The sequence below is a fragment of the Centroberyx affinis genome, unplaced genomic scaffold, assembly GCF_046629955.1.
Source record: "Centroberyx affinis isolate AG114_WGS23_722 - 3 ecotype Tasmania unplaced genomic scaffold, CSIRO-AGI_Caff_v1 ptg000051l_1, whole genome shotgun sequence".
In the NCBI taxonomy this organism is placed as follows: domain Eukaryota; kingdom Metazoa; phylum Chordata; class Actinopteri; order Beryciformes; family Berycidae; genus Centroberyx; species Centroberyx affinis.
In genome coordinates this window covers 376,450-403,169 of record NW_027278763.1, presented here as the reverse complement: position 1 = coordinate 403,169, position 26,720 = coordinate 376,450, and the positions used below count along the sequence as shown (strand labels likewise).

Here is a 26,720-nt window from a genome sequence, read left to right as displayed (position 1 = left end):
GCTTATGTCCCTGTGGCTCTTATCAAGCCAGAGCAGAGCGCTCCCTGCTGAGTGTCTCTCTGTCTGCCAGGCGCAGCCAAATACCGCTCCTTCATGACTCCCAACATATCACACCCCTCGCAGACAAACAAACACCCGTACACACAGAAGCATCAGCTCTCTCAGTGTAGTCGCTCCAGTCATTTTGGTGTGATTTACAGCCACACATCCTGCACCCTTTGAGGAGTTTTCTTAATCAGCATTCTCTGACGTTAAAGCTTCAGCTATGTAACTTTTTGCCTCAAGGCAGCGAAGAACACTTGTCATGCATCTTGATGAAACTGTATGATGAGCTCTGTGGTATACTGCTACATAGAAAAGCTAGCTAGCTGGCTAGCATCCTACCTGTCCTGAAGCTCCGTGTCGCTTCTCAGCCCTTCCGACTCATGGGGATGGGGAAATAAATGCTGATGTTTACCCGTATTTTTTTACTGGCCTTGTCTGCCATACCTTTAGCTTCACTGTACATTCTTTTTTCACTCCTTTCCACCATTGTCTTTGCTGTGACTTCCCTGCTCTGTGGCCACTAGCCTCAACTTGATAGTCAGTTTACGGCCCAAAATGTCCCTAATTTCAGGCAAGGAAAAAAGTTGCAGTGAACAAATAGAGCTATGTGGAGACAAACCGTGCCTAACCACAGACAACTATGTACCTGGGCACCGGCATATTCAGCACAGACATCAAGTTCACACAGCATCACAAGTTCCTTACCGTTAGGACTGTCCACTGGGTAGAAGCAACTGTATCTGCAATATAATTGTTTTACTAAAAAATACAGAATTTAGGAATTTGTATTTTCCTCTGTGTGAGAATCTTCGATAGTAACCCGATCCTATATATGAAATGTGACCCAAAATGTAAGAACAGGTAGATAGTTTTTGGTCTCCATTCCATTATTACAGTTTTTTGTGATTGCTTACACACTTGCAGAAGTTGGCTCATTGTGTCAAAACTCTACACACAAGCCAAATAAGACACACTTGGAGATAAACATCTCACTTCTATGTCAAAATGAAACTCTGCTATCAAAACCTAACAATCCTTTTTCAAAATGGCATTTTTGCAACAAAATGATACACACATGCACCGTTTGAATTACTCTTTCAAAGCAGCAACACACTGATGTACTTTATACAAAACACTGCTGTCTTTAGTACTTTGTATACCTTTTTAATTTTCTCATACAGGCTTCTGTGAAATATTGTTCCAGTACAGTACATCTACTCAAATTTCAATGAACACAAAAATAGAAAGGCTATTATTATAATATATATAATGTTGCGTGATCTGCGATGATTTGCTCTCGTAGTTGATGTAGTCGGATGGTGTTGTTTGCCAACACTATATTGACAATGGCCAGTTCATGTTCATGGGTGAACAGACGTTGCCTTCCACCCTCAGGAGGTCGTCTGGCAGTTCTGTAGAAAATGCACGAACATGATGTCACTGGTTAGGTTCTTTTTTACATACTCTACTGTCATACTGTACACAGTAACATCAAAACTGTATTACATGTACTTCACAGCACTATACCTATTTTTTTTTTGTTCACTGAGGAGCATAGACCTAATACTGTTGGACTACATTGTATTGTACTGTGATGCAGAATGATGTGCGACAATTACATAGGTACAGTCTAGTGTAGAAAGTTGAAGACATACAGTACCTGTTCTCCAGTCTAAATGTCCGTATTACTGTATGGATGCTACCATGTAGCGACTCAGGTTGGGCTGGACTCTCTGCCCAGCCTCCCTCATCGTCAGGCCATGATTTATGACATGGTCCACCAAAGTGGCCCTAATGTCATCAGAAATATGTCTCCTCCTCCTCCTCCTCCTCCTCCTCCTCCTCCTCCTCCTCCTCCTCCTCCTCCTCCTCCTCCTCCTCCTCCTCCTCCTCTCGCTCTCACTGCCTCCATGTTTGCAAAGTTCTCACAAAAGAGGTGAGCTTACCTGAGGCCTATTTGTAGTGCCAAGGCTCAGACTGATGTTCAATTAGTGTACAAGTGTTGTCATGTGTGTGTGTGGGTGTTGCCAATTTCAGGTATGTTTTGCATTTTGAATAGACGTGCTTTCCCAATGATTGCAAGAGATTTCATTTTTGAATGAAGTGTCTAATGTAAGAAACAGTGTGGAGTGTTTTGCAAGAAGTGTGTTGCAGAATTGCAAACAAAGTGCAAAGCAGAAAATGTGTTTGTACTTTTGGTGCCTTTGTTTAAGGCATGGTTACAAAAGTTAAGGTTTTGATGCTTTTTTGTGCGTTTTGATCAAACTTTTCTTTCCTGATATCAAATCTTTTTCTCAATACTTAAGGCATACTCAGATACAAACAATTCAAAAGAGGTTTATTTCAGAATTCATGATTGTTTTTTTAACATATGATGAAGAACAATCAATCATGGATTTTTTGTGAAAATCCATGTCCTGCACAGTAAGAACAGACGTCCCTAATATTGATTGGATTTCGTTTTACAGTGACACACTTATATCACAGTTACATGTTACAGTAAGCTTGGGAATAAATTTAAGTAGTTTTTGTAGAGTGTTTTTTGTCTCTTTTGTGTGCGTGTGTGTGTGTGTTGGAGAGCATCTGTGCTTGTGCATATGCTCAAGTGTGTGTGTGTGTGTGTGTGTGTGTGTGTGTGTCAGCACTCCCTCAGGTGTGAGCTCAGTTCCCGGAGTGTCAGGCTGTTGTTTTGATCGCTGTGCTGTCCGGCGTTGTATCTTCTGTCTGCTCTTTGCTCTCTGTAGTAACCCGAACCTCCCTGCGCACCCATGGAGCCCCACCTCACCCCAGCTCTCCCATGTGTGTGTGTGTGTGTGTGTGTGTGTGTGTGTGTGTGTGTGTGTGCACTTTGGCAGACAAAGAGCTCATTAACCCTGGAAGCCTCTCCATGTGCTTAATGGGCGTTGTGTTCCACCCTGTCCAGTCCAGCAGCATGTGTGAGACTGTGGCCCAGTAATGTTTGGTAATATACCTCACTGTAATGCTCTGTACACCCTGTGCTGTTTTTATGTTGTTTATCCAGGCCAGCCTACACCACTTGAGCAGTGGCAGCTACTTAAGAGGCTTAGGAGCCAATTAGGGAGGCACACAAGCTGACGCACGCTGAAGTGCTCACGTGACGGATAGTATGATCTTCGCTGTGTGTTATTGGCTGCCCAAGTGTCACTTGGCGTATCAGTAAATATTATACAGTAGATAGACAGGCAGACAAACAGAGAGAGAAAGACACATAGATGCATGCATGGCGAAGACGCAGTTGCAGGTCAACAAACGAGCACACACACACACCACACACACACACACACAAAAGAACACACACTCTAATTCAAAGACACAATGTAAAGGCACAGATACAGTGCAGCGCAGTGCAACCATTACAAAAAGAATAATGGGCCAGTCGGTTAATGCAGTGCTTCAGATAGATCCCGCTCTGCCAGGCTATTGTGGTGGACTTCCTGGGAAATGAATTGCAGCTATTGTGATGTCCTAGCTTGGCACTTTCATTGTTATGAGTGTCTGTGCATAGGCTAATGTCTCGTCATAATACACCATGCATCATCCTGTATGAACACTGCCACTGCACAAACAGCCAGCAGAAATTGCTTGCGCACACTGCACTGGTATTATGCTGTGTGTGTATGTGTGTGTGTGCATTTGTATGTATGTTTATGCAAGATTACCTTTTTTTATTTTTCCTTAAAAGTACACTACAACTTCTTTATGGAACCAGTAATCAACTTCTTTGTCTTGGTATTGGTTGCAAACAAAATATTCCTATTCAATTCCCAGTTAAACATCCCTACCTCCAAAACAGACGCAATTGAGTCAATTCATTACCGATCCACAGCGGATGCTATCAGAGTCAGTCAACAGCCACTCAATGTTTATCAGTGCCAATTAAGACCAATCAAGTCTATTAGACATCATAATGTCGCCAGACACAGTGATGAGAGCCGAGCGCATAATGAGACTTAATTGAAGAGAAATGGTATTGTCGCGTGGTCACCGAGCGATCTCCCAAACACAATGTCCTTCAGACAACAAGAGGAAATCTCCTCTTCCTCTCTGCTGTGCATGTCTGTCATCTTTTTTTTTTTTAGTCATCTGCATCCCTCCCTCCTCCCAACTCGCCACAGAAGCCCACCGATCTGCGGGCGTACAGTTGGTATCATGCTCCATGTCCAAGCAATTGTGCAGCTAAGGGAATTATTTCAGTACATTGCAGGCGGCCAGTGAACCAGTCATCTCTGTGCGATCACCACAACGCCCCCCCCCCCCCCCCCTCCCCCTGTCCAGACCGTCTCTTCCCCACTGCCCTCTTGCACTGTGCCTCGAGGGCAGGGAGTTACACAGATCTCGGCTCGTCTTCTCTTGTCTGAACCCCGTGGCCCCGTTGAGCCAGGGGCCCTGTGGCCTACATCGGCCTGCCAGGCTCACACAGTGTGGGGCTAAATGTGGACTAGCGTCCCGGAGTTTCCAACCTGACTACACTGCCATGATATAGACATGGTAGACATGAAGGGTTTGTTTAAAAAAAACATCTTCAACATTTTAAAAAAGTGACACCTACTCTTACAAAATGATTTATTGGATAAAATTCTCACAATTTGTAGCACTTTTTAAAAGGATAGTTGCTTAAAGTAATTATCAAACATTTTCATATAAATAAATGTCCATTTTGCTACTTTCTATCATTGATTGATATAACACAATAGTGATTCAACCTATAGTCAGTTCATGAAAGCTTTTTGCTGTTCTAAACACCCGGTGTCTGGTAGCTTTTTCCCAGAAAAATCCTTTGGTACACAGGAAGTGATGCGTTTACATGTCTGGCAGCAACAGCAGTTTGTTTGGAATAAATAGAAGAAGAACTGGGTAGTTAGCATAGATAAAGAAAAGAAAAGAGCGCCACCTACAGAAACTCAATCTTAACCAACAGAAAAAAAAGGAAAAAAAAAAAGAGACGTCAGTGATCTCTGGGATTTACCTTAGGTTCTTAACTTAAGTCTTATGTTGACTGAATGAGAGCATCATTTATTTTCTTATGGAAGGAAAATGTGTAAGTTTGTTGCAAATAGCAATAAATTCGCCCCAATTAATGCAGACTCTGAAATAAGTTTCATCCCTTTTCTTCACCTCACATCTTATTTAGCCTTTCTGATTGTTTTAGTGCATTCTTTCGGTGATCAGAGAAAAAGAAAAAGGCTTATATTGAAATATTCATTCTGGTATAATTGTGTATTATTACCCATCCTGGTCCCTAATGTTGTTTTCCACAACACTCACGCCATCAGTTAAAGATATTTGCAACATTTTCTCTTTGTATCTTTTTTTGTTTCCGCTCTGCATTGCGACATTCAGGGGGTGATTGTGTAATCATCATCATACTCCTGTGAAAATCAATGGCAGGTCCATGTTCTATTCCTGGCTACTAGAAATGGCCCTTTTTCTAAGAGCAGAGATTGGAGAGAGAGAGAGAGAGAGGGAGAGGAGGGAGGGAGGAGGGGGGAGGCGAGGTGGGGAGAGGGAGAGACTGTCCGATGCTGGTTGGCATGGTAACCTGGCCAGGTGAAAGGGAGCCTGGGAGAAGGGGAGGGAGCGGGGGGGGGGGGGGGGGCTTTTGTCTCACGGGAGTAGCCTATCAGCAGCCAGCCTATCCCCCACAATCCCCTGCAGGCTTAGGCGTATCATCACTGCCCTCTGGGTTGTTGTGCAGAACAGGGCTCTCCTCACCTCCACATAAAAGACACACTCTACTATGCACTAAACATACGCCACACACTCTGCCTATTGGACGCTCTCTTGTTTTGTTGAACCTGTAATACTGCTGTTATTATAATAACGTTCTGCTGGCAGTAAAACGTTTCACTGATCGCCAATTGAAATACTTTTTTTTCTCTTTTGTTTCTTACTGCCGTCAGCTACAGATACAACAACGGATATCCATGCATACTCTGTTCGGATTAAAAATAAAAACACTTTCTTCCAGTCAAAGCGCATACTGCACAGCACATGCCTTTGTCTCAGTGTTGTGGCTGCTGAATTTGATTGATGCCTCATTGAGCTCTCGAAAAGGGACTAAACACCACACAATAAAACCTCAACACACTGGCATACACACTGTCCTCTCTCCCCATCCTGTCCTGTTCCTCATCAGCACATCACTTCTCATTGCTCTCAGATTGAATGCCCTCCAGTGTATTTACATACTGTATGTTATTAATACAGTAAGATCCAGCTGGACAAGCAACACAGATATCCAGGTTAAGATGTGCTGGAAACGAGACGATTCAAAATGACTATGATTCACAGTGAATGATTTAAGATGAAATGAAATGGGGGGGTTTCTGTCCAGTAAAACAACCCTGTGTGTACACAGTGTGCATAAATACATGTGCTGTGGTTGGACTGAGTCTATATTAGATACCAGGGGAGTAGATGCCTAATGAGGAGGGGGACTCCCACCTTCTCTTCCTTCTCTCTCTCCCTCTCTTTCTTTCTCTCTCTCTTTCCTCCCTCTCTCCTCCCTCTATCCCTCCTCCTCACCCCCCTGCCCCCCTCCCTCCCGTAGTCCTGTTCCCATAATACCGCTGTATATTAAAGAAATACATCAACAGTGCAATTACAGGGCCATGAAGTGCGCCTCAGGGCTGGCTCAGCTGGCTGCTTCCACACACAAACACACATGCAGCTGCACACACATGCATACGCATAGACACATGCAGCACATGCACACGCACGCACGCACACACACACACACACACACACACACACAATTAGTGTATGCCTCATCTCTGAGCCCTCTGCAAGTCATATGGACACTCCCATTGTTGACTATTTGTTTGCTTATTTATCTCTGCCTTCTCTGACATTAAACCAATATGAAGATGTAGTGTCTTAAAATTTATTTAAACTCCTAAAAATGTGTTACATACTGTATTGATCACGGTGCTATCTGACTCACACACTAAAATAACTGGAGTATTTTGATCAGAGAGAGAGCCACAGAAAATAATACCACTAATATGTAACACGATTATATACCAGGTCAATAATCAGTGCAGGGTTAGATCAATTATATAACATTTAGTAATAATATTTACACTTCGATCGGTCCAGTATGTTTATATAACCCCATTTGCTCTATTCTTTTTATACACTATTCTTCTTTGATGTATCTTATTACTCTTTGCTGCTGCAACAGCCCAACTTCCCCTAAAGGGATCATTTAACTTTCATCTAATCTAATCTAATTCAATCTGGCCTCTCCAAGCTTAATTGTGAAAAAGAGCTGCATTGCAGGCTTCCATATCCATGTATTGTCTTCACAGACCTCTCTAGCCCCGAAAACAACTCTAAAACACATATACGCTGTTTTCTTTTTCATCTAAGCATTTTTTTTTCTCCAATGTACCCCAACCCTCTTAAAGGGAGGGGGAGGGTGTTTATGTTTTATATTTTATATCATTACCATGAGTCAAAGAGATAGACAAAGTTTTTTTCAAGTGAAAATAATATATACATTGTTAAAGTAATTTATTCTCTAGTGCCCATCTCCCACCTAAAGAGCTACAGGCCATTCTGGGGCGTGTCTGGCAGCCTGAAAGAGCAGTTGCTGTGATTGGCTGTCTGGCCCCTCCCTCTGCCCCAAACATAAGATAATTGGTCAACTCCAGTAAAGTCCGATTTCTACATCACAAACTGACCATGTCCTGACTGGCTCATTTCAGAGGCAACCGTTTTGTCTAAATACAACTATGGCAAATAGTACAATTCTCACTTTTTCAACACTTTTTTTGTAAATAAGGAACATCCAAGAGTGTAAAAAAATGCCAAAATCTGCTTATTTAATCACTGCACTATGGGTGAAATTCAAGCTGATACAACACAAAAACCTGACAAAAGCCAATATCAGCCTATAGCATCAGCACATCAATATATCTGCTGTGCTGTAACATAAAGAAAAGGAATTGGGCAGGTACAAGAAAAATGTGCCAATGTAGACAAATATAACTGAATTGAATTGAATGTAGTTCTGCTGTAGAGGCCGGATGCTGGAAGGCCTGTGATGCTTACAGTGTGGACGTCTTGTGTACAGTACAGTCTTAATGGGCCGGGCTGTCTGTATCTGCTCTCCCTCCCTGCTTTTTGTCACCTAGCACAGTATCCTGCCCTGCCAGGAGTGTCAACAACATCGCCGTGCGCCACCTCTGAGCCACTTACACGGCAAAATGAGAGTAGCTTTGCTCTAAAACGATAACGTTTACATAAAGCCTGAGCAGTTATTTTTTTCCCCCACTTTTCCAAATGCGTCTCACAAAAAATTCATACTTGTCATGCAAAATAAATCAGCGTTCTTTTCCGTAGCCGAGCTCCAAATGGCTGCGGAGTGAATAAGAGATGAGGCTTAAATGTTTGCAACCCCTTGCCTGACACTTCCCATCACATCACTGAAGTCACGCTCTGTGTGTGTGTGTGTGTGTGTGTGTGTGTGTGTGTGTGTGTGTGAGAGAGAGAGAGAGAAAGCGAGAAAGAGAGGGGGGGGACTGCACGCACGTATGTGTGCATGCGCTAGCTTGTGCATGTTTCAAAGTGTGTGTACAGTATGTGTGTGTGTGTATGCGTGTGGGTGTATGTGTGTGTGCATCTGGGAGCAGAGGGTTGTTGTACACTCTGCTGTGGGTGTAATGAGGCGTGTACGTCGTTAGTGTGTGTTTAGTGCGGTGTCTTAAGAGTGTTGTTAGTGCACCACTGTACCAATAGGGACCCTCAGATACAAGATACAAGCCAGGGCCGCTTGTTGCTATCAACACAACATTAAAGGGAAGCTGTACCTTCAGTTACAGTATATTTAGAAATGCTGGAACTATTTTGTGTGCCTAAAGTGAACCAAAGTTAGCCACTCACCAATTTGCCGTTGGTATCTATTAATTTCAAAAGTTACATGTTGAACAGGACTGTATGATGTGTTAGATTGGAGTTTTTGAAATATTGAATAATTAACTTGTTTGCATTAATCCAAGCTAAATAGCTAAACTGCACCTGCAATGCAAGTCTACTTAGCTGCAAACATATTTTATTATTGTTGGTTGAATTGAATCGTTCTTAGTAGAATACAGCAGGTTTCTTCTACTGTTATTGGCATTCAAACAAATAAGCAACATATCATGGCATGTGAAAAATTGATCATGATGGTGGGAGATGTATAAAAAAATGTTCCATTGTTACATGGCACATCACATTATTAAAGTTCCACATAACAATATTCATTTTGGGATTGGTCAGTACACTTGGATTTAGGTTGAACAATATTACACATCATCAAAATTCTGCCATGCAAACATGTTGAAAAGAAACCAGTGACGTTTGATAGTCAGTGGCTCAATTAAGAGTCATTTGAACTGGAGAAATTGGGTTCACAGTCCTGCGCTGGTGGTCTTCCTTTGACCGATACAGTTATCAGGTGTAATTCAGCAATGGTATTGGATTATGGCTGAAGTCAAAAACCTATGGCGAGTCTTTGAGATAACTTTAACAAGACATCTTCTGTCATCTTCTCCTCCTTTCCCCCATCTTCCTCTCCCTCCAGTCCCGGCCATGATCACGTCGTACCCCAACACCACGCTGGCCACGCAGGGCGAGGAGAAGAAGATGAGCTGCACGGCGCACGGCGAGAAGCCCATCATGGTGCGCTGGGAGAAGGAGGAGCGCATCATCAACCCCGAGACCAGCCGCTACGTGGTCACCGTCAAGGAGGTCGCCGACGAAGTCATCTCCACCCTGCAGGTAGGGGGCAGTGCCACTAGGAACTAGGCGTACAATTGGCTAATATTGGCCTTATTCAAAAAAATGGGCATGTCATGTCGTCCATTGCCAATATAACGGAGGTTCCTCCCTTGCCTCCATCAGATCATGCCCACAGTGAGGGAGGACTCCGGCTTCTTCTCCTGCCATGCCATCAACTCCTTTGGTGAAGATAGAGGAATCATTCAACTCACAGTACAAGGTATAGTGCAACTACCTCAGACAACTAAAGAAAAATATTTCACCACTGAGAGAGAACATTCCAGCCTCTATGCAAACTGCAGATTAGTGATAACCAATTGTAAGTGCAGTAACATTGACATAACAGAGTATGTTGACATTGTGCCTCTCTCTTAGAGCCCCCTGACCCTCCAGAGGTGGAGATCAGGGAGGTGAAGGACAGGACCATCGCCCTGCGCTGGACCATGGGCTTCGATGGCAACAGCCCCATCACAGGCTTCGATATCGAGAGCAAGAACAAATCAGGTGCAGGAAAAGACATTTAAATCTAAAATGAGATGGCATGAATACAAAGGATTGCACGTATTGTAGGTTATAATCTGTGAGCTTGCACAGAATCATGTTTTTTGGGGAGTGCTTTGCTCCAGGACATGAATTATCCCATAGGCGTTCACTTTGTCTCAGTACTATAATTTAATATAGCCAGTCCTAATGCACTTAGCTGGATTTGACCTCTCCCATCCTCACTAACCCCAGTAAACCTTGCCCCCCCCCCCCCCCCACAGCCTCCTGGGATACCGCTCAGAAGACCAAAGACGTGTCACCCCAGCTCAACCAGGCCACCATCATCGACCTGCACCCATCCTCCACCTACAACATCCGCATGTTCGCCAAGAACCTGATCGGCAAGAGTGAGGCCAGCAACGAGCTCACCATCACCACCGACGAAGCAGGTGAAGCATCAGCGACTGTGGACGTGTTTCTTTTCTGCAAACAACCCTCCACATACAGTCTATGTTGTATACTACATAAAACACTCTGATGCACAAATATTACTCACACACGCTCACATACTAATATATTATGCAATGGCCATCCAGTGGCCAGTCCTGTCAGATCTGTGTCAGATGACAAGGCTAGCTGGAAACAACCAGGCGAACACAAACCAATAATACCGCAGCTGAAATTTGTACTCTGTAAAAAATACAAGCACACAAAAAACCTACTTAATTACAATACCACAGTTACTTCCACCCAACAAAGCAGAGATACAGTCAGAGTGAGCAAGACAACAGACGGACGTGAGTGAAAGACGAGAAGCGAGGGAGGGAGAGGGCCGCCGAGTCAATTCATTAACAGCCCGGTGACATCAGCCCATTGGCTCTGTTGCATTATTGAACACACGCTGACCCCGCACTAAAAGCAGAACTTTTCAATTAGCGGCCCCAGTAGTAAATGTCACACTGCGGTCAATAGACTGAGGCTGGACCCCTTCTGCAAATTACCCGCCTATCCCCCCTTCCCTGCCTCCACCCCCCACAGAGCACCTCTCCTCACCCCCACCAGCCACCTATAAACAGAATGATCAAGTAACTAGGTTGAGATTTATTGCTGGACATCTGTTGTTTTTTGGGGGTTTTGTTCTGTGCATGTCATTTGCAATAACCAGTATAGTAAATGTTAAAGTAAATGTTTGTCATAGTTGTTACAGTTCAAGCTGCTGTACAGTATAGTAAAACGTACATGTTTGTGACCTGATCTCAGCTCCTGATGGACCGCCTCAGGAGGTGCAGCTGGAAGCCCTCTCCTCCCAGAGCATCCGAGTCACTTGGAGGGTAAGCTGATGTGACCTTATGGGCTACAAATAAGTGTGTGTGTGTGTGTGTGTGTGTGTGTGTGTGTGTGTGTGTGTGTGTGTGTGTGTGTGTGTGTGTGTCCATGGCGTGTGTGTGTGTGTGTGTGTCCAGACAGAGACAGTCTTGGGCAGCGGTGGTGTAGGCTTTAGAGAAACAGACTGCAAAGGTTGCTGGACCAGCTTTGAAAATCTGGGTGGGGAAAGTAAATGAGCACTGCTTTCCCTTCCCTTAACTACCATCAGTTTGCCCTTGAGCAAGACATTTAACCCTCAGCTGCTCCAGTGGAGCTGCTCAGTGACCACCAGTAGAAGACTGTGGTTGTACTGGGCAGCTCCCAGGTGGGAATGTGTGGAACTGTATGAATGTAAAGTAGGGTGTTGCTGGGAAACGGCATGCGTGCTCAGTTGTCTTTTCCTGAATAAATAAAGGTTTAGAAAAATAGTGTGTGGCTTTATGCATGCATTGTCTATGTTGCAGTATGTTTTCCATAGGATCTTATATCTTAGTAGTGTAGGTGAGGGCACACACTTTCTTCAAATCATCATTCACTTCTCATCGTCTCATGTTGCCCCTCTCTCCCACCTCCAGGCCCCTAAGAAGCACCTCCAGAACGGAGCCATCCGCGGCTACCAGGTGGGCTACAGGGAGTACAGCTCCGGGGGAAACTACCAGTTCAGTGTGATCAGCATGGAGACCACGGGGGACAACGCAGAGAGCCTGGTGCTGGACAACCTGAAGAAGTTCACCCAGTACGGGGTGGTGGTGCAAGCCAGCAACAGCGCCGGGACGGGGCCCTCTTCTACAGAGGTAGCCGCCACCACACTGGAGGATGGTAAGCAAAGGAGGGAGATACTATGGTGGTTCTGTAATATGATAGCAAGCTCAGCAAAGTTGTGGTGTCTGCCTTAGGGACTGAATTAATGTATAATCCATAATAGTAAAACCTTAATGAACAAATCATGAAAGTAAAGAAGACTAATACAAGCTAATAATGCTAAAAGTGGATACTAAAAGATACCACAACAAACTACAAAAGATTCTACAAACATACACTAACAGTCAAAAGTTTGGACACACTACATTTTTCTTTATTTTTACTATTTTCCACATTTTAGAATAATAGTAAAGACATCCAAACTATGAAATAATGTCAAATGGAATTATGCAGTGACCAAAAAAGTGTTAAACAAATCAAAATGATCTTATATTTTAGTAGTAGTCGCCCTTTACCTTGATGGAAAGGCAAAGGCTTTGGAAAGAAATTCATACATAGGCATCAACTTCACTATTTATATTTGTCTGAGAAACACATTTCAAGCATTTAAGAATAAACCTTCAGATCAAAATGGCTTTAAGATAATGAAAAACATAGTACATTCAATCAGGTGTGTCCAAATTTTTGACTGGTAGTGTACATTTGATTACATTTGATGAACTTATTGTGCTTGAAGAAGCAGACGACAGGGTTTCATGTTGGAAGCTAATGTGAGGCTCTATCACAACCTAGTGGAGGTTAGAGGGTACTGCCAGATGTAGTCGGTCCCATCAGTCCACTGTTTTCATGGGTTGTCTCCCTGGTTCTTTCTTTCCTCCTAGTGCCCAGTCGTCCTCCAGAGAACGTCCAGGCCACAGCCACGTCTCCAGAGGTCATCTCCCTGTCCTGGCTGACTCCTCCTAAAGAAGCCCTGAACGGCAACCTGCTGGGCTTCAGGGTCATCTACTGGGCCAACCTGCCTGACGGAGGTACACACACTCACGCCTGTACACTACTTCAAAGACACTAAGGTTACGCACAAAGTGTATGTGATATAGAGAAATACGTTGTGTGTGCAGGACAGTTTCCACTAGCACACATTTTACATAAGTAGATATGCATGCCAGGGCCATTACAATTCCCAAACTGGCTGCACAGAAAAACTCACTTCTTGTACTGATTGGGCCAACACACAGAATCCCATACATACATAGATTATCTGTGAATCAAATATAGACGTCTGTTTTGTTAGCAGTCAGCTGACATCCTGGCTGAAGTCTAGTCTTCATGTGAGCCAACTTTTACCTAGCTGGCTATCTCCCCAGACGGTAAAACATTACGAATTAATAACTGTGAATGCTACCAGACATAAAGGCAGACTGGTAGTAATGCTGGTGGGTTAGCTTTACTCTGTAAGATGGCTTGTGTGTGTCTGTAGGCTTCCAGCTCTTTCCTACAGACTAATTAAGGGGGGTGATTACAGCCTCCACTGTGGGCCAACAGGCTGGATGGTCCTGTGGAAGTCAGACAGCATGCCATGCCGTTGTCACATGCCGGGAATGTGTCAGTGGGATGGGTTGTGACAGCGCGGTTACCTTTGACCCCCAAACTGTCACATCACATCGGCCCGCTTATGGAACATGACTGCTCAGGACTTGACAGCTAGGACTAGTTTGCATGGTAACAGTCCATGGCACAGCCAGACCGGCTCAGGACTGGACCATTTACCACAGATTTACTATGCACACGTCACACACATACACATACAAACACCATTAGGAGGAACCGAGTCATTCAAATTTGCCATTGAGAGAAATCTAAGTGAATGCTGAAGGTTGAATTTAGGTGTTGTTTTGGTAAACGACATGGGTTATTACTGTATGTACACATAGTTTAGGTTATACACAATACATGTACATAATTCACATATAACATATGCCATGTATGATTATATAATCTGGTTATATTAACTCAATCTTGTGGTACTGTATGTTTCTGCAAATCCCCCCCAGATAATAGTCGTCAACATTCATTATGTGAGAACTTAAGCTCATTGACCAGCAGAGGGAGATGTAAGTCCTTTGTAAAAATGGTGGTGCAATTTTTTATCATCATTACCAGTGTTGCTGGAATCAACTAGTTCTTACCACGGTCCGTTTTCTCCATTTCCTATTCAGACAATAACTGAGTTCGGGGTTGCATTAAGATTATACATAAATTGTATAAGTGTGAAAGTGTATAAAATACACTAGAACAAACCAATACAACCCCTTGAAGTAAAGCTACGGGCCTAACTCAATTCCAGAGATATGAGGTCATATATTTTCCCTGCATTTGGATAATATAACTGGATATCAAGACCCAAGGCAAACACACACACACACACACACATACGCAAAAAGAGTCAACAGTTCTGCAGGTGCAATGGTCATTCCATGACAATTTGAGTTTTAATTGCTCAATAAAAGCCACAGAAGAAGAGCTACAGCTGGACTCATAGATCTCTAGAAAGAGAGAGAAAGAAGGAGAAAGGAGGGAGGAGAAACCAGAGTGAGGTAGTGATAAGGACAGAGAGGAGTGAAAGAATGAGCAATGAGACAATAATTCAAACCCTAACAGCTGAGAGTAGCAGGTTGCCAGTCGAGGCCTGCCACTGGAGCGGACCTTGGACGCAGGGTTGTTCAAACTTTGTGATTGAATGTGACATCACACCCAAGGCTGTGGTGTGACACCCTTGGGCCTGACGTTTACTTTTATGTATGTGATCTGCTGTGTGATATATTAGTCACATGTCTGGCACAATGGCAGCTTGTCATATCACTGGATTATTTACGATAGGACAGTTGCATTTGATAAGGCCTTTGACTTGAGATGCCTCCACTAAAAATCCCGTCCTCCCCTGTTTTTCTGTCCATCAGAGCTCGGAGAGATCAGGAACGTGACGACCTCCAAGCCCTCTCTGGAGCTGGACGGGCTGGAGAAGTACACCAACTACAGCATCCAGGTGTTGGCCTTCACCAGAGCGGGCGACGGCGTTCGCAGCGAGCAGATCTACACTCGCACCAAGGAGGACGGTAGGACCATAAACATTATCAACTCTGAAGATGAAAGAGACGGAGGCAGCTTACAAATCACACTCGTCAATTGAGGTGTAGGTTTGACTCACCGTGTGTGAGTGTCTGTTGTGTAGCCTTAAGGAAATATGTCTGCTCTTTACATAAAATGTCAGTTGTGCAAAATAGTCAATATTCTGCAGTAATGAACACATCCCGAGGCTGAAACTGGGCCAAAGAGTGGTCAGGCTCTTAAATTAGCAAATTAAATGGAGAGCTGTAATTCCTGCATGTCCTGCAAGAATTAGTAGCATTTGAAGCTGCACTTACTAGAATAGATAAATCCCACTGAAGGTCCGGCGTTTTCATTATCTTGTTTGATGATCAGTGTAAAAAAGTCTCAGTATTCTGGAAAGCACCGTACAAAGTTATTCCTAGTGGTAATATTAGTTTTATGTAGGAAATATATCAACTGGGGCTTCCTCTTCTCTTCCCCTCAGTTCCCGGCCCTCCGGCGGGTGTGAAGGCGGCAGCTGCATCCAACTCCGTGGTGTTCGTGTCCTGGCTCCCTCCTCTGAAAGTGAACGGCATCATCAGGAAGTACACCGTCTTCTGCTCCAACCCACATCCCACGGTAAGACTCTCGGGGACCTTAGAAGGAACCCGTAGACGGAGTGAGTTGGGGTCAGTTCATTCTCAATTCAATCAATTCAGCAAGTGGGTTTTCTGTTAAAATAGAAAGTAGGCAGCTCTTATACCCAATCTATTAAGGAATGATTGAGAATGAAGGCTCTATGATTATTATGCGAATAGCAGTTTCAGTTTACATTTTGAATTGTGTGTATTGAAAGTGAACTGACCCATCAATTTCCACCAATAAATTCCATTTCAGTCACCTATTCCCTATAAAAGCACATGATTTCATGATAAAGGATCACATACGTATCATTGCTTTTGAATGAAAACCTTGTGTTTCCAAAAAAAAGATAGACTTTTCTGGCATTTTTTTGATAAACATTATTTTCAGCTTGATAATCATGCATGTTTGGAAATATACAATGAGTTTTGAATAGGTTTCATTGGCCTTCGGGTTCTGAAACTTTCTCGGCCCACAGAAGATCATGCAAACCTTCAGATTACGTCAGAGAACGGAAAGAAACACCATAACTGGTGCTGCAGCAGCAAGATAAGACCTTGTTGAATGTCTCCCTCCTCCCAGGTGAGCAGTGAGTTCGAAGCGGCCCCGGACGTTTTCTTCTACCGCATCCCCAACCTGAGCAGAAACCGCCAGTACAGCATCTGGGTGGTGGCCGTCACTGCTGCGGGCCGCGGAAACGCCAGTGAGATCATCACCGTCAAACCCATGGCCGAGGGTAGGTGGAGCTCTTCCTTTGCACACTCTGATAGTTGAATGCTGGATGACGATGAAACAGCTGTACTGCACTGCACATCATATGATCAGTGGGTGGATTCAGTGGTATGTAGTGGTAAATAAAGGCGTCACAACCACCAATATAAACAAAAATCAATTATACTCTCAGAGACACATTAATTTATGCTAATTTTTTCCCTGAAAAGACATTATCCTCATATCATTTACATCAGTTTGATATTACTTAGTATGATGTATATTTAGAATTGGTGTATAATTTTAAAGATTTATGTCAGTCTAAAAATGTGGGTAAACCCTATTCTGCAAAAAGGTGAGTAAACTGAATTCATGTGCGTTTACCCTCCACATCATCCCTGGGTGGACAGTGGAAAAATCTCAGTTCCTTTAGTGCTTCTTAACAAATGACTGTGTACACTAAAATGCAAAAGTTCAGTGAAGTTCAGTTCAAGTGTTTGCCAAAGTGAACAAATGTCTTCCAAAGCTAGAAACCAGAGATATAAGATGGTAATGTGGGTGGAGGGATGCATAATTATGGGAATTCTGCAGGTCCCAACACAATTTTTGCAAAATGTCTGTGTCTCAGTGCCAAGCTGTTGGGCGGGGGTGAGCGGGGAAGACCAAATATGTGAAGAAATGCTGTGATGGATGGAGCACCAAGAGCTTATAATTAAACATGTATCAGCATGGATTTCAACTGCATGTACCACACATAATGCACAAGCAACCTGTTTCTCTCACATATATTTTTCTACTGTGTGGGAATTTATCAATCAGGGGAAATGCTTAATATTAATTTACAGCATTTGACATTATTTACATGCCATTGGAGAAGGTCCAAACTTTGCCACTCAATAATACCACAGATAAAAAAACTTGGCTCTAAAATATACCCTTCATCCTGTGCATTTATACAATTTGATATTAGCTTACTTGTATATTCCTCAATTTGTTTTGGGTACAAGTATAATTTTTAAGCCCTTACCAGAGCATCAGAGAACTGTATAGGTTGTAATGCATGCAAGATCCCCTGTTGCCCTCCTCACTCCCCTCCCTCACTCCACACACACACCCCAACTCACTAGACCTATCTGGGGGGTGAAAAAGCAGCCCGTTCCCAGTATCTCCATACACAGGTGGAGGGGAGCGTCGGCCGAATGCGAACAGCCCGTCGTTTGGCCCTGTCAGCACTTTACATGCTTGGTGAGAGCTGATAAGCTGATAACAGGCGGCGATAGACCCCGCGGTGCCTGGAGTCGGGACCCGCACCTCCTATCAGGACGTTCGCATCCTGTCCGAGGTCGAGGTGATGGATGTCCTCTCCTCCCCCGCTCCACAGCTCAGTCGGAGAAAGCAACAGCATCACCCTGCAGTTTCAGTGGTGGAAAGTTAAAACCGAATGAAAATAAACACAAAAACATCTTGATAAATTCTAGAGAGCTTGAGTATTTATATTGCAGATAAGCTGCAGCAATTCTTCCTTGTTGGTGTTTCCATAAGGCCCGTCTCAATCGGGACGACGTATTTATTCGTCGTGTGTGATATCTACACCGTGGGCTGATGAGGTGTTTGTGTATTTTGTGTATTTTTGCAGCTCCGGCTCGGATCCTGACCTTCAACCGGACAGTGACGACCCCCTGGATGAGAGACATTGTGCTGCCCTGTAAGGCGGTGGGCGACCCCTCCCCCACCATCAAGTGGCTGAAGGAGACGTGAGTACACAGCAGTTTAACCTCAAAGCTGGCCCAGGTAGATAACAGATAGAGATAACAGATAGATAAGTGCTTATAAAAGCTTTGACAGGACATTTGCCAGTAGTTGAATATTCATTGTTTCATTTGGATTAGTCAGAATAGCTGTAAATCTTGTGTTTCATATAATGAACTGTGTAACATTGAAAACATGAAGCTATTTCTCAACACATAAACACTAAAACACATTTCATGTTTCAGCAATGGAACCCCAGCGCCCGTTGTGATCGACAGCCGACGCAGCGTCCACGGCAACGGCAGCCTCGTCATCCGCACGGTGAAGGCAGAGGATTCTGGGAACTACACCTGTGTGGCCAGTAACAGCTTTGGGCCGGACAAGATCGTCCTCAACCTGCAGGTCCAAGGTAAGCGATGCATGGCGTAGAAAAAGGACAAAAAGCACAAAAAGCACACAGATCTCAACCAAACCTCATCAACAGGTGCCAGACAGAATCCAAAACATGAAGAATGAAAGAGTCCACACGCTGTTATCTGTTCGCAAGATGGGTCCATTCATTAACACCTGTACACAGGTGATGTTTCGAACGTGTTGCTGCTCTTCATGTGATCGTCGGATGAAGAGCAGCATGTTCAAAACATCACCTGTCTATAGGTGTTAATAGATTTACACACCTCAGGAGCAGACGACCGTGTGCGGACTCTGGTTCAAGCAGTGCAGGGCGCAAATTTACCTTTCAGTCGTAAATCTTTTATTTCCCGTGTTTAATCTTTATGGTCTGACTGAGTTGTTTTCCTTCCTCTAGTTCCACCGGACCAGCCTCGCCTCACAGTCACCAAAACCACCACCACTTCAATAACGCTCTCCTGGATCCCAGGAGACAACGGAGGCAGCTCCATCAGAGGTCAGACACACACCATGCAGTTCCTTTTTTCTCTGTTTTTCTAGGGAAAAATTGCTGTCTGTGTTTGTTTTCGTTCTATATGAATATGAACGAAACGACTATTGACCGACATTAAAGAAAGTCCTCATCTGTCCTCCAGGCTACATCCTGCAGTACTCGGAGGACAACAGTGAGCAGTGGGGTAACTTTGCCATCAGTCCCAGCGAGCGCTCCTACCGCCTGGAGAACCTCAAGTGCGGCACCTGGTACAAGTTCACCCTCACGGCCCAAAATGCAGTGGGGCCCGGACGCATCAGTGAGATCATTGAGGCAAAGACCCATGGGAAAGGTATGAGCAAACAAGCTTTCTTTTAAGATACACAAGATGCTATAATGGCTATTTTAGTTGAAGGTTTTTTGAGGGCTTGGGTTTTGATCTGTAGTTAAGGTGGAATTATCTGATTATCTTTTCAGGCGAGCATCCACATGCTTTTACACTATGTATAATGTGTCTGACTTTGAAAATTTTATAATACAGTTATTTGATAGGAGTAATAATCAGTTTCCAAAGGATTTAATTTATTTGGTATTTAAAAAAAAAATTCTGCTTTCCTCTAAATAAGCAAGAAGCAACTGATAATGTAATAACCACCAGACTGTTATAATTGGTCAAAATATAATAAATTGTCCCTCTAAATGGGTGAAAAATATAACAATACTTGCTATTGTAATGAATTGCGAGACAATAACTTATTTACAGTGATATTGTTATATTTCTTTCCTGATAATGTAATGTTACTTGAACCAGCAAATGTTGCATTATAAGGGGTGCAAATTAATACAGTATCAATCTGAAGATGTTATTACTTTATCCCGCAATTTATTACAATAACAGGTTTTATTACAGTTTTGACCCATTTAGAGAAGCATTTTATTACATTTTTACAACTTATTACATTATCAGTTGCCACAAAGCATATTTGCAAGTTTTTCCTTCATCCAGAGTCCATTCACGCTATTTGATTCATACAAGTAAGCTTTCCCTCCGTCCTTACAGAACCGCAGTACTCGAAGGAGCAGGAGCTCTTCACCAGCATCAACGCCACTCGGGTCAGGCTCAACCTGATCGGCTGGAACAACGGTGGCTGTCCCATCACCTCCTTCACCCTGGAGTACCGGCCCGTGGACTCGCCCACCTGGACCACCGCCCAGCGCACCTCCCTGACCAAGAGCTACATCCTGTACGACCTGCAGGAGGCCACCTGGTACGAGCTGCAGATGAAGGTCTACAACAGCGCCGGCTACGCTGAGAAGAGAGTCAAGTTCGCCACGCTCAGCTACGACGGCAGTGAGTTGTCCGCAAAACACAGTACTGTTTTCCAATCAGCATCTCTTTCCATGAAATATCTATCTGGGCCAGCCATAAGCAGCTCTACTAGTAATGTCTGGTACTGTAGCTGCAAGATTCACTGGCTGCTCCAGAGGTTGTATAGTGTGAAGAGTGACTCCCTGACTGCTGAAGCAAGTATCTGTGAAGAACCGGTGATAAAAGACTCACTTTTTCAATAACTGTAGCCTCCTCACCGAGTCTATCCAACGGTGGTAGTTTCAGGCTAACACTGAGGGGAATAAATCCCCTTTTTTTTTTGTTAATGGCAGAGCTCAAGACTCATCTCTCTGCTGTTACAGTGGCTCTTTAATGCCAGTCTCCACCTTAGCTGCAAAAGATTGAGGCTCCCTTGATGAATTGGGCCGTAAAAAAACACATTTTATGCTGACTCCGGTGGCTGCGGCTGATTTGTCTGCTGCTCTTTATGATGCCTCCATCACGTCCCCATTGAATGCCACCGCACCAGTTCAATAATGTCATGATCTCATTCGAGTGAAAGGATGTGAGCGCTGCCATCCCATACCTCCACCGCCGCACGCTCCGGGAGCTCGGTAGCTTCTCTGCCGCCCCGTTTCTGAAGACCCCCGCTTCATTGTCCCCCTACCCTCGCCTCTTGGAACCGTTACAGAGAAAAATCAGGCTGAGCATTTAGCTGTGAGGGATGAGTTCATTCTCTTTAAGTACTGCTTGGCAGAATGGCAACCAGGCGTCACTGCCAATTCGGCAAAAGGTCAAGTGCTGATATTAGCACAGTGCAGCAGCTGGTGGTGCCAGATTGTATGCGATTTCTATAGGGAAGATGTTATAGTTGCAAGTTGTTAGCTGCTGAGGGTCTTGCTCTACTTTCACCAGTTAGTGGCCTCATGTTTTCCATTAGACATTTTTATAAAGGTCAGTACTGAGCATTCATTGACACTAATCATATTTGGTTGTGTTTTGCGTATTTTCTGGATTCTTACAACAATAGTATTCGCACCATGCTGTTGTCGTTCTTTTAGAAGCATGACAATTGCATTCAAAGTCCATTTGTAACCCGCGTGACCTCTGCTCAGGTACCATCGCACCACTGGTGAAGGCGCCCAACGTGAGCGAGGGCACCTCCGGGGGCGGCGATGGTCTGAAGATGATGGTGACCATTTCCTGCGTGCTGGTGGGCATCGTTCTCATCTTCATCGGACTGCTGGTGCTGCGGAGGAGGAGGAGGGAACAGAGGCTCAAGAGGCTCCGAGGTGAGATGGGAACATGAACACATGAACAGATTTTAGCCTAGATTCTTTCAAGAATAGACAGATTTTAGCCTCGATTCTCTCACATGGACAGCAAATAAAATGATCTTTTGCCTGTGTTTATTTTATAGATGCAAAAAGTTTGGCTGAGATGCTCATGAGGTAAGATTGTTCTACAACTTCATTACATATCCATTATCAAGACAAATGTCTGCTTGGAATATATCGATAATGTTGTTGTCTGAGTAGTATTCATTTCTGCAAGAGCTTCTTATAACTGAGCTCACTTTCCACGTTCCCCAGTAAAAACACACGTCCGGCCGAGCCAATTAACAAGCAGCAGCAGACGCTCCGCATGCACATCGACATCCCCAGAGCCCAGCTTCTCATCGAGGAGAGAGACACCATGGAGACTGTTGGTGAGTGTCTGTGTACCTGTATGCTATAAGTATATGCTGTGTTTCTGTTTCCAAGTAACATACTGAGCAAATGAGCCTCCTTATTGTAGTCCTGAACTTGTTTTTTTGTGGATCCTCTGTCCCTCCAGATGACAGGTCCACTGTGTTACTGACCGATAACGACTTTGGGGAGACCCAGAAACAGAAGTCGTCCACTGTCACCCACACAGTCCACTACCAGTCCCTGTCCCAGGCCACCGGTCCACTGGTAGACGTGTCCGACGCCAGACCAGGAACCAGTAAGTCCAGTACGGACTCTCTTTTTTTAACTTCATTAGACTTAGAATGTGTGCTTGTGGTTGTGTTCGTATAACTGGTTGAAACCCTGTTGTTTTCCCAGCATTTTTCCCTACTGTTATCCCACATTGTTTTCTCCCATTGATGTGCCTGTTGTTTTTCTCTGGTTGCTCAGTTTCCCAGTAAGATACTACATTCTAGATACATGACTCTTTAGCACTAATGTTAGTTAATCTTATGAACTGCTACACAGTAGCCTTCACCTTCTTCCAGTACTGTACATGAATAATTTCTGTAATTTCTTGTTACCATTCTGGCCAGTATGATGTGACAGAAGACAGGGGTATTTGCCATTCGATTGTTTCAGATAGCTGTGTTTCACCATCATTCTCAGTATGTGTAAAGTCTTTATTCAATATAAAATTCTCCATCACTCCTATATAAGACATAATAATGTGATGATGTAGCGTGTAGTGAGATGTAACGTGTCGTAGGCATCAGTTGTAGGTGAGTTCAAATTGGATTTATCATTATAATGGAGAGCAAATGTCAAGCAAAATCACTAGAAATGTATTTGGAAGCATAGCAAAGCAATTTGCCATTGACCAAATAATAATATATTGTCAGTCATAAGCTCCACTTGTCCCCCAAAGTTAAGTTAAATTTTGGTGACAACTGATATGAGATGCAGAGACTTTGCCACGCCATAGGGTTTAGTGGAATGACGCCTGTGTGATCTGCATTAACAAGCCCCATCGTCCTCCTACCTATTCCCAGACCCCACAGCCCGCCGCACAGCCAAAGCCGGCCCAGCCGCCCGCAACCGCTACGCCAGCCAGTGGACCCTGAACCGCCCGCATCCCCCCGTCTCCGCCCACACACTCAGCACGGACTGGAGGCTGCCCACTCCCAGAGTCGCAGGCTCTGTCGACAAGGAGAGCGACAGCTACAGCGTTAGCCCATCTCAGGACACAGGTAAACAGCACACCAGGATGCAAATACCGGCTATAACGACATAACGCTACCCTTAATCTCTAACGACAATTCAAATATCAGCTGTCTTACAACTTTAACAAAGCCACGCCCTAACCGTGCTGCTACTAACTCTCTTCACACTCACTCTCCCCGCTAACCCCCCCGGCCCACGTCCAGACCGCGCGCGGAGCAGCATGGTGTCGACCGAGAGCGCCTCCTCCACCTACGAGGAGCTGGCCAGGGCCTACGAGCACGCCAAGATGGAGGAGCAGCTGCGCCACGCCAAGTTCACCATCACCGAATGCTTCATCTCGGACACTTCCTCGGAGCAGATGACGGCGGGCACCAACGACTACACCGACAGCCTGACCTCCAGCACACCGTCCGAGTCGGGCATCTGCCGCTTCACCGCCTCCCCGCCCAAGCCTCAGGACGTCAGCCGGGTCATGAACATGGCCGTGCCCAAGGCCCACAGACCGGGTGAGGCCACGTCACCAGGCACCACAGCTCTTGTCTTGGCCCGAACCCCCGACACCACGCTAACCGCCGCGTTACAACCAGCTGATAACACTTAATCCCTCATCTTCAATTTCCAGTCTAATGCTGCTAACCAAACCCTTAGCTGTGATTCTAACCCTGTAGATGATTGCTTCAGTCAGGTTCATATTTTCAGAGATTATTGGACCATTAATTGGAAAAGCCAGCCTAAAACAAAGTTCACATATCATATGCTATTCCTAAAATATTACATGACTCAATTAATCAGGGTTCAACTTTTGCCTTTATATCGGGCAGATATTGGCCTTTTATTAATTATTGGTTGGCCATGTTATCCATTGCTGATGATGGAGGTTCCTCCCTGATCACAGCTACATAAAAACTCTAGACTAACCCTAAAATAATTAGTCTGAGTTTCAGTGGAGTTTTAGTACCATGGTGGGAGGAATCACTGAATGCTTGGATTTTTTTTGGCATGAAATTGTCATATTTAAAGATATTGAATATCAGTTATAGGCAGCTTCAGTCTAAAAATATGTTATCAGCTTACACAAACCTATATTGGTCGAACCCTACGATTATTTGAAAATGAAAATTCATGACAACTCTTTCTCAAACTAAGAGCCAAGACACTAAACAGTTAAAAAACACGTTATGTTTATGTACACCTGAATGAGCCTCACTGTATATTACTGCTAACAGCTCTAAACCAGACAGTGTATCCAGAAAATCATCCAACAGTATCTTACTGTCAGTGGAATAGGTCCAAAAGATTTCATTTGATGGTATCACAAATGAAACCGCAGGCCAAGCAAAGCATAACGCAGGGTTTTGTAAATCAACCTTTCTAAATAATGTCATAATTTATCATTCATTTACCAGAATCTATTCACAGATGCCAGTGGTTGCTGGAGGGATTTGTGTTAATTGGGTAAACCTTGATAATACTGGATAAAAGTGACAGATGAGCAAAGGCTGCATTTGCTAAGTGGCACATTCAATTTTACACATTAAAAGAGATATGCTAAACCATTGTATAACTACACATTTAATAAAACTCAGGCTTGATAGAGTTTGCATATTTAAATTAACTGCTGTGCAGTCTTCAGATCAGTGACATCGCTTATTAATATTTAAGAAAATTACTCTTCCAGTAAGTGTAATGGAGCCAGCAGGGATAGAGGATGGAGGATTACAGTAAAATGTTACTGTTAAATTAGATGTTGTTTAAGGTCAAGGTCTTCCTGTGTCAGGACACAGGAAGACAGCTTGCTGTCTGTGCGATAACACTTAATACTTTCATCACCTCTCACGGTGAGTATGACTAATATATAGCTGGGTTCTTCTGATGACAGCCTAGACATTTTGTTGGGTCCACTTCTGGACTTGGGGACCACTTTGTTGTGTTTTGTATGTATGCTCAACTCATAATGACAATATTCCTGACAGAACGTGAAGGCAGCATCTCTATGCACTTGTCAAATTTAAGAGATGGACAGACATTTTTGAGACAGTGAAGTGACATGAAATCCACCTACAGTAGCCTTTGTCTTCGGGGAAGCAGCCTGTTGAGCTTCCACTGATCATGTTTCTAAAATTGGAATTAACAATGAACACTTAACAATCAGATGACCCATTTTCTTCCATGTGTTTTCTCCATGAACTCACTCTGATCTCCCCCTCTTCTCCGTCCTGCAGGGGGCGAGTTGGTTCACCTTCCTCCGTACCTGCGCATGGACTTCCTGCTGAACCGAGGCATGTCGTGCTCGGGGTCGTCCAGGGGGACGGCCAGCGGGGAGGGGGCGGCGATGGGCCAGGCGTGTCTGGAGCCGCAGAAGAGCCGCTCGCTGAAGCGGCCCTCGCGCATGGCGCCCCCCACGCCCACGGAGGCCCCTCAGGCCAGCAGGGACCCAGTGGCCCAGTGGCAGCCTGGCTCGGCGGCCACGCTCCCCCACAGAGAGGGCTCGGAGCTGGCCCAGGCCGCCAAGCTCAGCACCTCCCAGGAGTCCCTGCTGGACTCGCGAGGACATCTCAAACAGAGCAGCAACCCCTACGCAAAGTCCTACACGCTGGTATAACAGCAGGGGCGTCTAGGGCGGGACTAGAACTCACTCTAACACTGGACTTAACACTCAAGTGCAGTAAACTGACTTTCACCACGCAGTTCTGTATATACGTCCCCTTCCTCCAAGGGCGGGGTCACTTTTACTAATCTCCTTTTATTTATTTTAGAGCTTTCTTTCATCTCTTGTTTGTTTTCTGTTTTTCACTTGAGACAAATTCACTCATCGGAAATGACTCCAGGCGGAGCTTTGCCAAACTAATTGAGTAACGAGGGAGCATTATTTATTCTTGATTCTTGTTAATTCTTAATAATTAATCAGTGATTATTAATTGTTAGTTGTCAGCTATTAATGATTATTAATTATTGATTACCAAATGATCGATTATTACCATTACTACAATGTTTTCATAAGAAC

At 44.3% G+C, this 26,720-nt stretch overlaps 1 protein-coding gene across 1 annotated transcript in view; it reads left to right on the top strand.

Moving 5' to 3' along the window:
• The window catches only part of dscama (Down syndrome cell adhesion molecule a), a gene marked incomplete at its 5' end in the record, with an annotated part of 35,764 nt that extends 9,446 nt beyond the window's left edge, over positions 1–26,318 (top strand). The window contains 23 exons of the mRNA XM_071518617.1: positions 9,635–9,831; positions 9,955–10,051; positions 10,207–10,335; positions 10,596–10,763; positions 11,575–11,645; positions 12,255–12,498; positions 13,263–13,409; positions 15,339–15,494; positions 15,974–16,107; positions 16,693–16,846; positions 18,458–18,575; positions 18,816–18,979; positions 19,379–19,477; positions 19,617–19,805; positions 20,514–20,804; positions 21,899–22,075; positions 22,204–22,234; positions 22,376–22,491; positions 22,620–22,778; positions 23,262–23,270; positions 23,545–23,742; positions 23,920–24,222; positions 25,939–26,318. Of these exons, the coding sequence (XP_071374718.1) occupies positions 9,635–9,831; positions 9,955–10,051; positions 10,207–10,335; positions 10,596–10,763; positions 11,575–11,645; positions 12,255–12,498; positions 13,263–13,409; positions 15,339–15,494; positions 15,974–16,107; positions 16,693–16,846; positions 18,458–18,575; positions 18,816–18,979; positions 19,379–19,477; positions 19,617–19,805; positions 20,514–20,804; positions 21,899–22,075; positions 22,204–22,234; positions 22,376–22,491; positions 22,620–22,778; positions 23,262–23,270; positions 23,545–23,742; positions 23,920–24,222; positions 25,939–26,318 (3,731 nt within the window). The remainder of the gene's footprint in view (positions 1–9,634; positions 9,832–9,954; positions 10,052–10,206; positions 10,336–10,595; positions 10,764–11,574; positions 11,646–12,254; positions 12,499–13,262; positions 13,410–15,338; positions 15,495–15,973; positions 16,108–16,692; positions 16,847–18,457; positions 18,576–18,815; positions 18,980–19,378; positions 19,478–19,616; positions 19,806–20,513; positions 20,805–21,898; positions 22,076–22,203; positions 22,235–22,375; positions 22,492–22,619; positions 22,779–23,261; positions 23,271–23,544; positions 23,743–23,919; positions 24,223–25,938) is intronic.
• Between the last annotated feature and the right edge of the window lie 402 nt (positions 26,319–26,720).